A 12,708-nucleotide genomic window follows, 5' to 3' on the forward strand; every position below is an offset into this window, starting at 1 on the left:
GTATGAGAAAGTAACAAAATGACCTTTTTGAGGTGATAATGCTTTATTTTCATGTAAAAAATAAACTTATTGAATAATGTTTTCTCTCGGCTTGGTGTCTATAACTGTCGACGTGATTTTCGGCTGATATCATGCTGGGTTGTCAATGGGTTTCGAGTTATTTTCTAGTGCAACTATGTCTCACTTGACGCGAGAGAGGGCCCCATATCTACTCAAGTGGCTCGTGAATGGGCCGGTCCACTTGGCTTCCCGAAGCACGTGGTTTTAAACGTTTGAATCTTTTTTTACTTCTTTTCTGGTTGCTCCACTTCTTCTTTACTTCCACCTTGGCTTCTTTTCTTCTTTCAATATCCTATGTGTGTATTATTTTATTTTTATTCCTTTTCTTCTAACTTATTTTCAATGTATGTTTGTCAAGAAAATATTTATTTCCAAAAATAAAAATGTTGAGTTGGTAGTTGAGAAATTTATGTTAATATAAGAATAGACATGATGTAATTATGGGGGAGGGGGATGTACATCATGCTACCGAAGTTTCCTTCAAGGGGAGATACACTGAAAATTGTTTTTAAGACTTTTGGAGAAGTGTTGGTAATGTGTTTGAAATATGTAATTAAAAATGCTCATGATATATCCAAATACGAAAGTGAGCACGTAGTGGTAAGAAAATGTTGATTGCTCAAAGGAAAGATGTTGATTTAGTAGTTAAGAAATGTACGCGCAAGGGACGTGAAATTAAGAAAAAGGTGAAAAGGTACAATTGTTAAATATATTTGCCTTTGGAAAAAGTGTGGGAAAAGTGTTTAAAATGTATAGAGGGAAAATGATTTTTAAGCCTTCTGGAAAAGTGTACAATTGTTAAATTCAAGGAATGTACATTGAAATGATATTTAAGCCTTTTGGAAAAGTGTGGGTAATGTGTTTAAAATATGTATTTAAAGTTGATGAAAGGATCGATATGATTGACTAGAGGAGGGATGAATATGCAACTACTAATTTTTAGCTATTTTAACAAATCAGGGTTAGCAACAAGATAGGTTGTTTAGATATACAACTAGGTGAATAACCTACATGAAGACTACAAAAACAACTATAGTAAGTACAAGATACAAACACAATAAATTTGCACAAAATAAAGATAAAATTTAATCACAAGTGGAGTCGATGGAGATGAGGATATGCTACCGAAGTTTCCTTTAAGGGGAGGTACATCTCCATTGGAGTGGTGTGGAGGCACAATGCTCCCCCAAAACCATTAGGACCACCATATTCTTCTCACGTCCTCGCACAATGCAAGATGCAATGAATCCACTAGTGGTGCCCTTAAAGGTGGCTACCGAACCTTTATAAATAAGGTTGGGACAAACTTCACAACTTAATTGGAGAATCCCAACAACACCACGAAGCTTCTTCACGATGGATTGTGGCTTTGAGGTGACCTCTTTCATCTAGGCTGTCCAAACACCCAAAAATAATAAGACCCGCAAGGGATTAGTGGGGGGATCGAATATCTCTTGATGGAAGTGTAGATCGAGGCCCTCTCAAGTAGGCCCAAGAGCAACAACGAGTTTTGTTGGCTAGAGAGGAAGATGAGGCGAAAATGAAGTTTTGGGCAACAATGGAGCTTGGGGAAGAAAAGAGGTGGTCTTTTTGGAGAAGAAGACCCCATATATATATAAAGGACCAAATCCAACCGTTTTTCTTCCCACTAGTTTTGCAGAATTGGTACTACCGCCTAGCATGTTAGTTGTGAGAAATGGTAGTATAGAGAATGTACAGTGGTAGTGCTGGACCAAGCGGTAGTAGCGTCCCCTACTTTCGCTCTACTACCGCTAAAAGCGAGAAGGGGAAGCGAGGGCTTAGCCAGGGCTGAAGCGCACGTGGTGCTAGGACCAGTAGTACCGAACGCGGCAGTACTACCGCTTGGGCAGGAGCGTTACTGCCTAAGACGGTACTATCGCACCTGTGTCGCCCCTACAACCGCCGATGCGAAGAAATCTGCATTGACCCAATGGAAGTGCCAGCAACACTGGACACCAGGATTACCGCGGAAGCGGTACTACGACTGACCACGGCGTTACTATCGATACCCAGAGCGGTAATACCGCTGAGCACAACAATACTACCGTTTAGGTTCCACAAACTTGTCCAATGAGAAAGACTATTCAAACCTCATGTTGCCGGGAAGGAAAATGGGTGCGAGAGAACATGTACGTGTTGATTCCACCCTAACCTTTCCAATGCGGACTCACTCATAAAATAGTACGGTTTTCTTACGACTCAAATACCACAGAAAGAGAGTCGCCAACTGTCTACAGTAATCACCACCGAGGAAAAAAATCGTCTTGTGCCATATGATAGATTATTTGAAATGTTCAATGTACACGATTAGTCCAAAAATTACATTGTCATCAATCATTAAAACTATTAAGGGGGGAATATGCCCTAACAGATGGTCATGACATATCCAAATAAGAGAATGTACACCTAATGGTAAGAAATTGCTGATTGCTCCAAGGAAAGATGTTGATTTATTACTTAAGAAATGTATGTGTGAGATACATGAAATGTTTAAAAAAGTTCACAAAAAGGATACAATTTTAAAATATATTTTCCTTTGGAAAAAGTGTTGAAGATGCAATAAAAAACGTTCAGAAAATCCTTGAAAGGGAAGCATTGTTCGTAATAAAAGTTTTTAAGTTTTCTTGGAAAAGTGTTGGTAATGTGTTTTAAATATGTATCTGGAAAATGGTTATTTATATCTAAATAAAAAAATGTAGACTTAACGTCAGAAAATGTTAATCATGCATTTAATTTTTTTAACTTGTATACAAAAATGTTTCGATGTATACAAATAATGTACAACGTGTATGAAAAGAAGTACTCCTTCTTACCCAAATTACTTATCGTAGAAGTGGATGTACATAGAACTAAAAATATGTCTACATATATTCATTTATATAACAAGTAATTCCAGACGAACGGAGTAGACATAAAAAATGTATAGAAAACAATGCTAATCATGTATTTATAAAAATATTAAACATGCGTAAAAAATGTTCCTGTAAAACGTGTATGAAAAATGTGACATAAAAACATATATTTGAAAAAATGTCTATCATTTATTTGAGAAATGTTAACTGTGTATAAAACTAATGTTTCTAATATGTGAAATATGAATGAGAAATATGCATAAAAACATATATATTGTCAAATGTCAATCATGTATTTTTAAAAATTAACCATGTGAAAAAGGTGTTACTTATGTGTACAAGAAATGTATAATGTATATAAAAGAAGTAGACATCAAAACTATTTACATAACAAAAATGTTTATCACGTATATAGAAAATATACAATGTATACAATTTTTAATTTCATATGTATATGTTAAAAATGTTAAGCGTGTATAAAAAATGTCCATGTCCTATAAGAAATGAGAAAAGAAAAAAAGTTGAAAGTGGACAAATAAACAAAGAAAATGAAGAATACCGAAGAAGAATAAAGGTAAAGTAAAACAATAAAATCAATGCAAACATATGAAAACAGTGAAAACCAACAAAGAAACAAAGAAAAGCAAACAAATATAATGAAAACCAGAAAAGAAAAAAAAGAAGAAGCAAGGGAAAGTAAAAAACAAATACACCGTATGTGATATAATGAGAACAGCGAAAACCAGAAAAGAATAAAAAAAGAGAAAAATAAATAAAAAATCCTAATAAAAGCAGTAAAGAAAACAAAAATATATATAGAAAAAGGATAAGACCTAGACAAGTCTTACCAATAACTAGACAAAAGAACAAAACTGACGAAACTTACACCGGATGAAGGAGCAGAGATAATACAGTGAATCAGACCCGCCCAGTAGCTACGCTAGGAAAATAAGTCTTTTAGAAGAAAGCTCCTTCCATCTGCTATAAGCGAGATATGGGACTTAGAGCATCTCTAGCAGGCCCCGCATATTTGCGATCTTTAAAAGTTATTTATAGTTTGATGAAGCACGGTTTTACGGAATGAAATCTTGCGCTGCAGAATATACCTCGTACATGAAACTGCATAATTTAGAAAAAGCATTCGTGGGGAAATTATAATCACATTCATTGAGAGTTCATTACTTAGTTCACGACCATACATACTACATTCAAAGTTTACAAGTGCTACCCAGAGCTACAAGGGGGTAGAGATAAGCTAACCTTCTGGAGCTCACCAAAGCTTATCGGAGCTACTAACTATCCTACCGCACTACGTAAAAATCGTGCGGTAGTACATGCGGCAACACTCTGTCGTCGTCCTCGTCGGAGGAGAGCTCGAAGATGCGCTCCTGCGCAGTGGCTTCGCGGCGCGCCGAAGGCGAGGGCCGACGCGACACCCTGCTCGTAGAGCACGGTGTCGATCTCCTCTTCCCTCCAGCGGTGCTGTATGTCCTCCTTCGCCTCGGCCTTCGGCTCCATCTTCACCGGCGGCGCGCTTCCGGGCAGCGTCGAATCTGACGCGACGAGCCCTCTCGGGGTCGTTGTTGTTATGGCCGTCGGAGGCCATCTTCGGCGGTGGAATGGATCGAGTAGGCGACGGAATGGATGCGTGAGGCAGCGGATCTGAGGCTCCAGCGGTGAGGCGCGGGGACTTTTCGCGGCGGCGGATCTAAGGCGCCGACGGTGGAATAGAGTTTCGACCTGCATCCAGCGACCGAACCCGCAGATATAGCGGTCGAGCGGTCGCATTTACGGGCCACCGCAAAATATTTACATACCAGGCCGCGTTTACAGTACCCTGTCTGACACAAAGAAAGGTCCCAAATTCGTATAATCATTGAAATTTTACAGTTCCGACGATTATACGAGTCTGATAGAGATGCTCTTAGTATGTGCTACCGTCCAACACACACGCCACACAGGGGCTCATCTAATTGGACCTGCCCAACAACGTGCCAATAGTGTCGCAAGAATTCCAAAAACAAGAAATGCACGCTCGAGGAATCGAACCGTGGACCTACTGTCGTTGATCCAAGCTGGCTTGTGCGCATGAGGAATCAAACTATAGACTTACCACCGTTGATCCTAGTGGCCCACTGTAGTTGGTAAGCTTCCGTGTCAAAATAGGTAGCGCATCGTATAAGAACTATAAGGCACGTCATATTTAAACAGTTTTCAAAATTCCAAACATATTTTTCAAGAAAGTATTTTTTTTGAAAGTGAATATTTTTTAAAATTTGTGAACGATGATTTTAAAAACTGAAACTGTTTCTGTAATTCTTACCATTTTGAATGTGCGGACACTTTTGAAATGATGAACAACTTTCTGAGAACGTGCTTTTTGAGATTCCCCAAACTATGTTTTGAATTTGTATTTTTTTTTGAAAACACGATCATTTTCCGAACTTGTGAAAAAGTTTCGAAAACATGAACATTTCTTGTTTTTTGGATTTTGTTTTGCAAAAATTTGAACATTTTTCAAATCTATTTCGGATTTAGTTTAAAAATATATATTAGCCAACAATATATGAAACCTATTTTTTTAAATCTCTTTATTTTGTCAAAATTTAAAAAACGGAACATTTTATAAGATTTTGAACAAATTTAGGAAAAGTGAACTTTTTTATGTTTCATTATTTTATAAAATTATAAACTTGATAAAAAAGAATTAGGAAAAAAATTAGAAACCGAAAAGATATAGAGAAACTAAAACGAAAATGGGCTAGCCTAGTCGTCGGCCGGCTGCAACAGGCAGAGAGCTATATCTTGTGCAAGATGGCTTTTAAGGTTTTATTTGTTTTTACCCTTTTTTATCTTTCTTTCTCCGTTTTACCGATTTTTTATTTTCTTTATTTCTTGGTTTTTTTATGTTCTTCCCCATTTTTCGTTCTTTTATTTATTTGTTTCTTCAGTTTTATTTCCATTTCTCTTTTCTTTTAGTTTATTTTGTCTATTTTTTGGTTTTCATATTTTGTCATGATTTCAAATGGAAGATTAAAATGTTTTTAGAATGGATGGTCATTTTTATACATTTTTAACATTTTTCAAATGCTTGATTAACATTTTTAAAATCTTGTTCAACATTTTTCCAAATGCTTAATTAACATTCTTATATACAATGATAAAACAAATTCATAATTTTTTAGTGCACTGTTAACTTTTTTATTCACATTTAACATCTTTACCATGACTTTCTAACATTTTAAGGTACTTTTTCAATTCAATATCTAATGCTTTATTAATATTTTTGTATACATGATAAATAGATTTCTTTTTTTTAATATATGATAAACATTTCTAATACACACTCCAATTTTTTTAAATGCATATCATTTTTGATGAAAGTATATATTTGTAGCATATATTTTTAGAATATATTAAAGTATAATTAAAAGTGAAAAATAGAATTAAAAACGAAGTAAAAACATGGTAAAAAAGAAAGAAAACGAGGCAGTGTACTACCGCCAAGTGGGCCGGCTCACATTCCTGCAAAGCTCGACTCGCTGGCAAGCCCAAGCAAAGTAGGGTTATGCGATTGTTGGGTTTGCGGTTTGCCTACCTTCTTCCTCTGCCTCCGCTCGTTTCTCCCTACGAACGCAGCACGCAACGTGTTGGAGACCACGGCCTAGACCTTGAAACCTAGAAAAAAATCCCATCGATCCAGCTTTGCGGCGAGGCAGCCAACCAGCGCTCATGGCGGTGGAGGAGATAACGGAGGGTGTGAGGGGCCTCAAGGTGGAGGACGGCGAGGGGGCGGCCGCGCCGCCCGCCGCCGCCGCCGGCGGCGGCGGCGGGGACGGGCCGAGGCGGGGCGCCAACGGCAGCAGCAACCGCATCCAGGTGTCCAACACGAAGAAGCCCCTCTTCTTCTATGTCAACCTCGCCAAGGTAACCGTGCCGGCCAATCCGCCTTTTTGATTTGGTTCGATTCATCCCCGTTAATTAGTGGGCGCCGTCACTGAAAACGATTTTGCTCCGTTGGTTGGTTGGTTGGTTTGTTGCAGAGGTATATGCAGCAGCACGGCGACGTCGAGCTCTCCGCTCTCGGGATGGGTGAGTCATGTTTCTCACTTTGCCTCTGGTTGGATTCAGTGCCGGTAGGGATGTAATTTTGTTAACGCCGATTGCTATCATCTAAATCTCCATCGGATTGCTGCCTTTACACCATTTACAGTGTGATTTCTGCCTCGTGTTTTCGCGAATTTGACAAATGATTTTGCAGTAATAAGGGAATGTACTAGCTTAGATATGTACTTCCTCTGTACCATTGGGGGAATATTTCTTTATGCTGTCCTCTGTACCTAGATACTTGTCTAGTTCTCCCCAACTACAAGTATTTAGGTACAGATAGAGTAGTTAACCACTACAGACTTTCGGGTCATTGCTTAAACCCTTACAATTGCCCTGGACTGTGGTGTTACCAGTTTCAGAAACTGCTGGGTTCATTTGATAAACAAAAATCTCACCCTAAGGTTCTCCTGTGATATTTCTTGCTTAACCTGTTCTCGTTAGTGTTCTGTCATGGGATAAGCCTGTTTGCATAACTGAATATTGTGTATTTAGTTGTGCATAAGTCAATTGGATTGTATCTCGTGCTCTTGAGTACTCGGCCAGTGGAGGAAAGACTGCCCCCACCCCGAACCCTGACTGTGCAGGCCCCACAGCGTGGCACCGCAACCTAGGCCGGCGGCTGGCTCGGCGTCCCATCACTAACCCCAGGTAGGAGTGCACGGCACACACAGGCCTGCTGCCACGGTTATCACTTGCCGGTGCCATGCATATATAAGGGTTACCAGCGAGGGAGGGTTTTTAGCCAGCCCTGAAATTCGCTCCCATGGGGAATCGAACACCCATGCGCTGGAGGTGCTAGTCAGGAGCCACAACCATTACGCCATGGACCCTTTCGCTCTCGCGCTCTTGAGTAATCTCATGTAGCAATGACCCTATCCACAAAATACTTCTGCAATGCGGTGGAGGTGTTACTCAGGAGCCACAACAATTATGCTATGGACCCTTTTGCTCTCGCGCTCTTGAGTAATCTCATATAATAATGACCCAATCCACTACTGCTGCAAACCATGGGCATTTTGACATGGATGTAGAAAAACACATGAGTCTTTAGGATTGTCAAGTAAAATTAACTGATTACATATGTAAGTTACGGGCTGCCATCTGGACTTATTAGTGGCACTTGCGCATTCATTGAGTTTCTGTTTTCAATATTGTTTAAGTTGGCACTAACCAAGATGTGTTTGCAGCCATTGCGACAGTTGTGACTGTGGCGGAGATTCTGAAGAACAACGGCCTTGCTGTTGAGAAGAGTAAGAATCCTATTCTTTCCCTGTAATGCAGATTATGTCTGATCATATATCTTTCCCAGCATTGCTGCCATGAACATTGTCCCCATTTATCATGGACCCCAATAGCTGGTGAACGTTCGTGCGCGGGGTTTTGCGAAAACGATTCGACTCTAGGGGGTGGCAGTTTTCATTTTTCGAAGGCATTTCGTCGCGAAAACTGCCGTTGTTTGATCACGGGTGTTCTCTGGGGCCTCCCTCCCAGGGAATGTCAGCAAGTTAACATTACCATTTATCATTATGTGCACTGAACTTTCCTCTTTTAACCTTGATGTGTGTAGAGATTAGGACATCCACGGTGGAAATAAACGACGAATCGAGAGGCCGCCCATTCCAAAAGGCTAAGGTCAGAGAGGAACACCAGTTTGGCTTATCTCTTTGTTTGTCACAGTGTCATTTCTCTTGCATATGGAATTCTACTTCTTGACAAGTAAAACTGACTTGGTGATGTATTCATGCAGATCGAGATAGAATTGGGGAAGAGCGAGAAATTCGACGAGTTGATGGCCTCTGCTGCTGCAGATGCCGAAGAAGGCGAGGAGGAAGCCTGAAGAACCAAACAGAGCCGTGGCGACCGCGTCCAGTCGCTATACTTTGTTGTCATCATTGTTGTTTAAAACTTGGAAGACCAATGCGTCGCGTGTTCTTGTTTAACTTGTACTGTATTGTCGTAGTGTCAGTGTTTGTGAACTCTTTGGCAGATGATAAATCTGTTTCGCATGCATTTCTTTCCCCGAACTGCTGTCTGGAAATAATCTGTTTCGCGTGTGCTCCGTTTGCTCCTCCTAATCTTTGGGTGAATGTGGTGCACCCTGTTAATGTTAACCAGGTGGCTAATTGGAACGTGAGCGTGCGGCGCTGAACGTGCTCCCTTCAGCAGACCTCTTTTACCCTGGCCAGATTACCCGTTGCTGGATGTGCCACGTACCCTGAGGTGCACCGTGCGTTCGGCTTCCAGGAGAAGAGGTTCCAGCAAGTCACTGCACAGCACATCGATCGCACGAGAGGAGAGGAGAGGAGAGGAGAGCAGTGGAGCTGCTGTCTTGCCGAGGATGGCAACCATGGCCGGAAGCTACTGCTGCAGCTACTACCCGGCCACCGTCCGTTCGCTCCAGCGGCAGGCGGCGGGAAGGGGAGGGCGGGGACTCCGGCGGGCGAGCCTGCGTGCGGCGGCGGCGGAGCCGGTGAAGGCGGCCACGGACGCCGAGTTCTTCCAGCCCTCCGACACCAGGCCCATCATGCTCTTCGACGGCGTATGCAACCTCTGCAACGGCGGCGTCCGGTTCGTGCGGGAGCACGACCCCGGCAGGAGCATCAGGTACATCCCCCTCCAGAGCGACTCCGGGAGGAAGCTCCTGCGCCGGTCCGGCAGAAGCCCCGACGACATCTCCAGCGTTGTCCTCGTCGAGAAAGACAGGTAACCAAACCCAATCTCGTCCAGCTGCTCTGCCACTGTCGATGGGCACCAGCCATGGACCATGTTTCAGAAATGGTTTCTTTTTCTCCTCAGGTCATACATCAAGTCTGATGCCGTGCTGAGGATAATGGAGTACCTCAACCTGCCGTTCCCGCAGCTCGCCGCGCTCCTCAAAATCGCCCCCCTGTAAGTAAGCTCAATTCCTCAACTGAACCACTGCAATATACCATAGCAATTACTGATTCGTTGCGATGCCATGGGTAGGTTTGTGAGGGACTTCGCCTACGACAACGTCGCGGACAACCGGTACGTGGTTTTCGGCCGGTCAGAGACAGAATCGTGCGAGATACTCTGAATTGCTGCCACAGATAGCACCTCGGTGCTCTTGCTTATATTATAGGTTGAATAGAGAATGGCCATACATTGAGAAGTTGTAGGCATCACAGATATGAGATGGCATTAACCACCATCATTACAACCAGTCCAATTTTAGCACTGCTACCCTGCTTCACATGGCGCTCACCTAAGGTAAGCATTTTTGCACCGGTCCTCTGTCTATGTCCAAGCACTATGTGTCTATGTTCACGCCGTAGAGCACCCAGGATCAAGGGCCGCGGAACCGTACTTGTGGCTTCACCGTGCCCGCAACGCTTCCTTGGGCATTTTCGATACAGGCTTTTGTTGGGGCAGTGTGGTTGGCCCAAGAGAGGTCAACGTTGTCGAGAAAAATCCCGTGGCACGGCACACTTTTGCTGCACCGGATCTTGATGGCCTCTTGCCTCGAGGACGTCCCCTGGATGTTGATGAACTTCGCGTCCGTTATGGCCACGCCACCTTCCTGCAAACACAACCAATATGGTTTTCAGTTTCAACCATTGTCTTCAAGGATGCATCTGATGTAGTGGTGGTGATCGAATTCAATCGAGTAGGTTTCCTCACCCGTTCTGGACAATTTCTCTGGGGGCAGTAGAACTGGTTGATGTCGATGGGATACCGTACTTCAGTCATGTTGAGGTCCCTGAAAAGTAATCCGTTCGCTATGCCTCGCCCTCCCTGCATTTCTCATAACACCATGTAAGTTAGGGGAACATACTAGTACATGGTGTATGCAACCATCAGTTGAAATCTTTGAACTGAGGCAAGGCACACATAGGCACAACATAGAGAAGGCATGGAGATGCTGCTGCTTCAGTGTTACCTGCCACGATTTGATCCGGACACCGGTCGTCGTATTGAAGAATCTGCAGTTGGATACTGTAATTCTTTCCACCAGCACTGGTTTTTCATGGGCGGCCCCAAGGCTTCCCACACTACACAATAAGATCAAAAAAGGCCGCCTTGCTCAATGTATGTTACTACTCACTAGAGAATGCTCATAAGAACATATTTTGCACTTGGTCAGCACAGGCATGCATATATAAGCATGGCTGTGTTGTGCATCTGTATACCTGATCCCATGGCCAGGCCCGCACGTGACGTCGGTGACGTTGACATCGGTGGTGCCCGTTAGAATCGACACACAATCATCTCCTGCACTTGTCCAATGTATCTATGTCAGTCAGCAGCAGTGTTGCAAACATGCTTCAGGAGTGTTGCAAACACCCTTGAGGCCAGAGTGCAACACGCATGTATGCTGCATCTTATTTATCATATCAGGAGCTACTGAAGGAGGTGGGACGGTACCGCTGTGGATGTTGCAAGAGGAGATGCGGACATGGTTGGAGGCCCCCATGGTGATCCCGTCCGTGTTGGGGCTGTCGCCGGGCGCCATGATGGAGACGTTGTGCACCTGCACCTGGCTGCACTCGTACAGGCTCATGTGCTTGTCGGCGCTGTCCTTGAGGCGTATGTTGGTTACCCGTAGATCGTTGCAGAATGAGAATGACACCAACTGGTTTACATGTATGTGCAAGCCTGGATGAATTTCAACACACACACACACGCACACGCACGTCTCACACACACACACACACGCACGTCTGACTAGTGGTTCCAGACAGAAACTGAAAGGGGTATTGTTAGACCGACAATTGGAAGAGCGATTGTGTGTGCGCTTACCTGTGGCCGGTAACGGCATTTCTGTGGGAACGAAAGAGAGGGAGGGGCGTCAGGTTGTGGACAATGTATATATGAAGATAGTAGAATGAAGAAGCAACGACCATGTTTGTTTGCCACCACGGGGTATGTTGTTGTTACCTTTTGGTTGTAGCAGTGCCACCACGGCGCGCCTCGGCCGTCGATCTGGCCGCCGCCGTCCACCGTCAGGTTATCGACCCTGTAGAAGGTCAGGAGGCTTGATGGCTTCTGCTTCCAGAGGGAGTTTGGCGCCACGATGTCCCCGTCCACCTGCACAGGCACACCAACCTCGGTCATATTGTGCTATTTCTTCTTACAGGGACTAGAGAAGTAGAGTAGATGAGAAGTAGATGGATGATCCAGGACGGCCTGATCGCCGTCGACGTACGGATGTTTGTTACCTGCACGGTGATTGGTGACTTGCAGGGTCCTTGCAACCTGATCTCTCCCAGCAAGAAGGTCCTGCCTGCAGGGACGTACACGGTCGCCCCGCCGCCGCTGTCACTGCAAGCCGAGTTCCATGTCTCCTCGAACGCCTGAATGCCGGCGAGACCAAGACGGATATGATGCAGATAAGCAAGTGCTCCTACTAGGAAAGATCTGATCTGACCGGCGATGTGGTGACGAAGGTGCATGCATGCACGTCGAGAATCACATAGGAGCACGCTGTTGTGATACCTTGGAATCATCCGTCTCGCCGTCCCCGGCGGCATGGAATGCCATGACGCTGTGTCGAGTTCCTCCCCGTTTCCATAGCCCAGCCGCCTCCGCCGCCGCCGCCGCAGATCCAACTGCGGCCGATACCACGAGAAGCAGCAGCACGGCCCTCTGCCATTTTCAAGATCTGTACGTCAGTCAAGTGAGATGGAATGAAATACTTTTCGAC

At 43.8% G+C, this 12,708-nt stretch overlaps 2 protein-coding genes across 2 annotated transcripts; both read left to right on the forward strand.

Annotated features, from left to right (window-relative positions):
- Positions 1-6,527: 6,527 nt before the first annotated feature.
- Positions 6,528-9,053, forward strand: LOC123443051 (uncharacterized protein At2g34160-like). The gene is made up of 5 exons (XM_045119282.1): positions 6,528-6,860; positions 6,977-7,025; positions 8,231-8,293; positions 8,611-8,675; positions 8,791-9,053. The coding sequence occupies exons 1-5, from the start codon at positions 6,666-6,668 to the stop codon at positions 8,878-8,880; spliced, it is 462 nt and encodes a 153-aa protein (XP_044975217.1). The 5' UTR covers positions 6,528-6,665; the 3' UTR covers positions 8,881-9,053.
- A 91-nt stretch (positions 9,054-9,144) lies between these two features.
- On the forward strand, positions 9,145-10,257 carry LOC123443050 (DCC family protein At1g52590, chloroplastic). The gene is made up of 3 exons (XM_045119281.1): positions 9,145-9,746; positions 9,840-9,932; positions 10,011-10,257. Exons 1-3 carry the CDS (start codon positions 9,382-9,384, stop codon positions 10,099-10,101), a joined length of 549 nt encoding a protein of 182 aa, XP_044975216.1. The 5' UTR covers positions 9,145-9,381; the 3' UTR covers positions 10,102-10,257.
- Positions 10,258-12,708: the final 2,451 nt, after the last annotated feature.

Source organism: Hordeum vulgare, chromosome 3H (genome assembly GCF_904849725.1).
Source record: "Hordeum vulgare subsp. vulgare chromosome 3H, MorexV3_pseudomolecules_assembly, whole genome shotgun sequence".
Taxonomy (NCBI): domain Eukaryota; kingdom Viridiplantae; phylum Streptophyta; class Magnoliopsida; order Poales; family Poaceae; genus Hordeum; species Hordeum vulgare.

Excerpts from the sequence above, each read along its gene's own strand:
- LOC123443051 (XM_045119282.1), top strand. The coding sequence starts at position 6,666 with ATGGCGGTGGAGGAGATAACGGAGGGTGTGAGGGGCCTCAAGGTGGAG. Across the intron at positions 6,861-6,976 it reads TCTATGTCAACCTCGCCAAG|AGGTATATGCAGCAGCACGG; the intron begins GTAACCGTGCCG and ends GGTTTGTTGCAG. Across the intron at positions 8,294-8,610 it reads CGGCCTTGCTGTTGAGAAGA|AGATTAGGACATCCACGGTG; the intron begins GTAAGAATCCTA and ends TGATGTGTGTAG.
- LOC123443050 (XM_045119281.1), top strand. The coding sequence starts at position 9,382 with ATGGCAACCATGGCCGGAAGCTACTGCTGCAGCTACTACCCGGCCACC. Across the intron at positions 9,747-9,839 it reads GTCCTCGTCGAGAAAGACAG|GTCATACATCAAGTCTGATG; the intron begins GTAACCAAACCC and ends TTTTCTCCTCAG. Across the intron at positions 9,933-10,010 it reads CTCCTCAAAATCGCCCCCCT|GTTTGTGAGGGACTTCGCCT; the intron begins GTAAGTAAGCTC and ends TGCCATGGGTAG.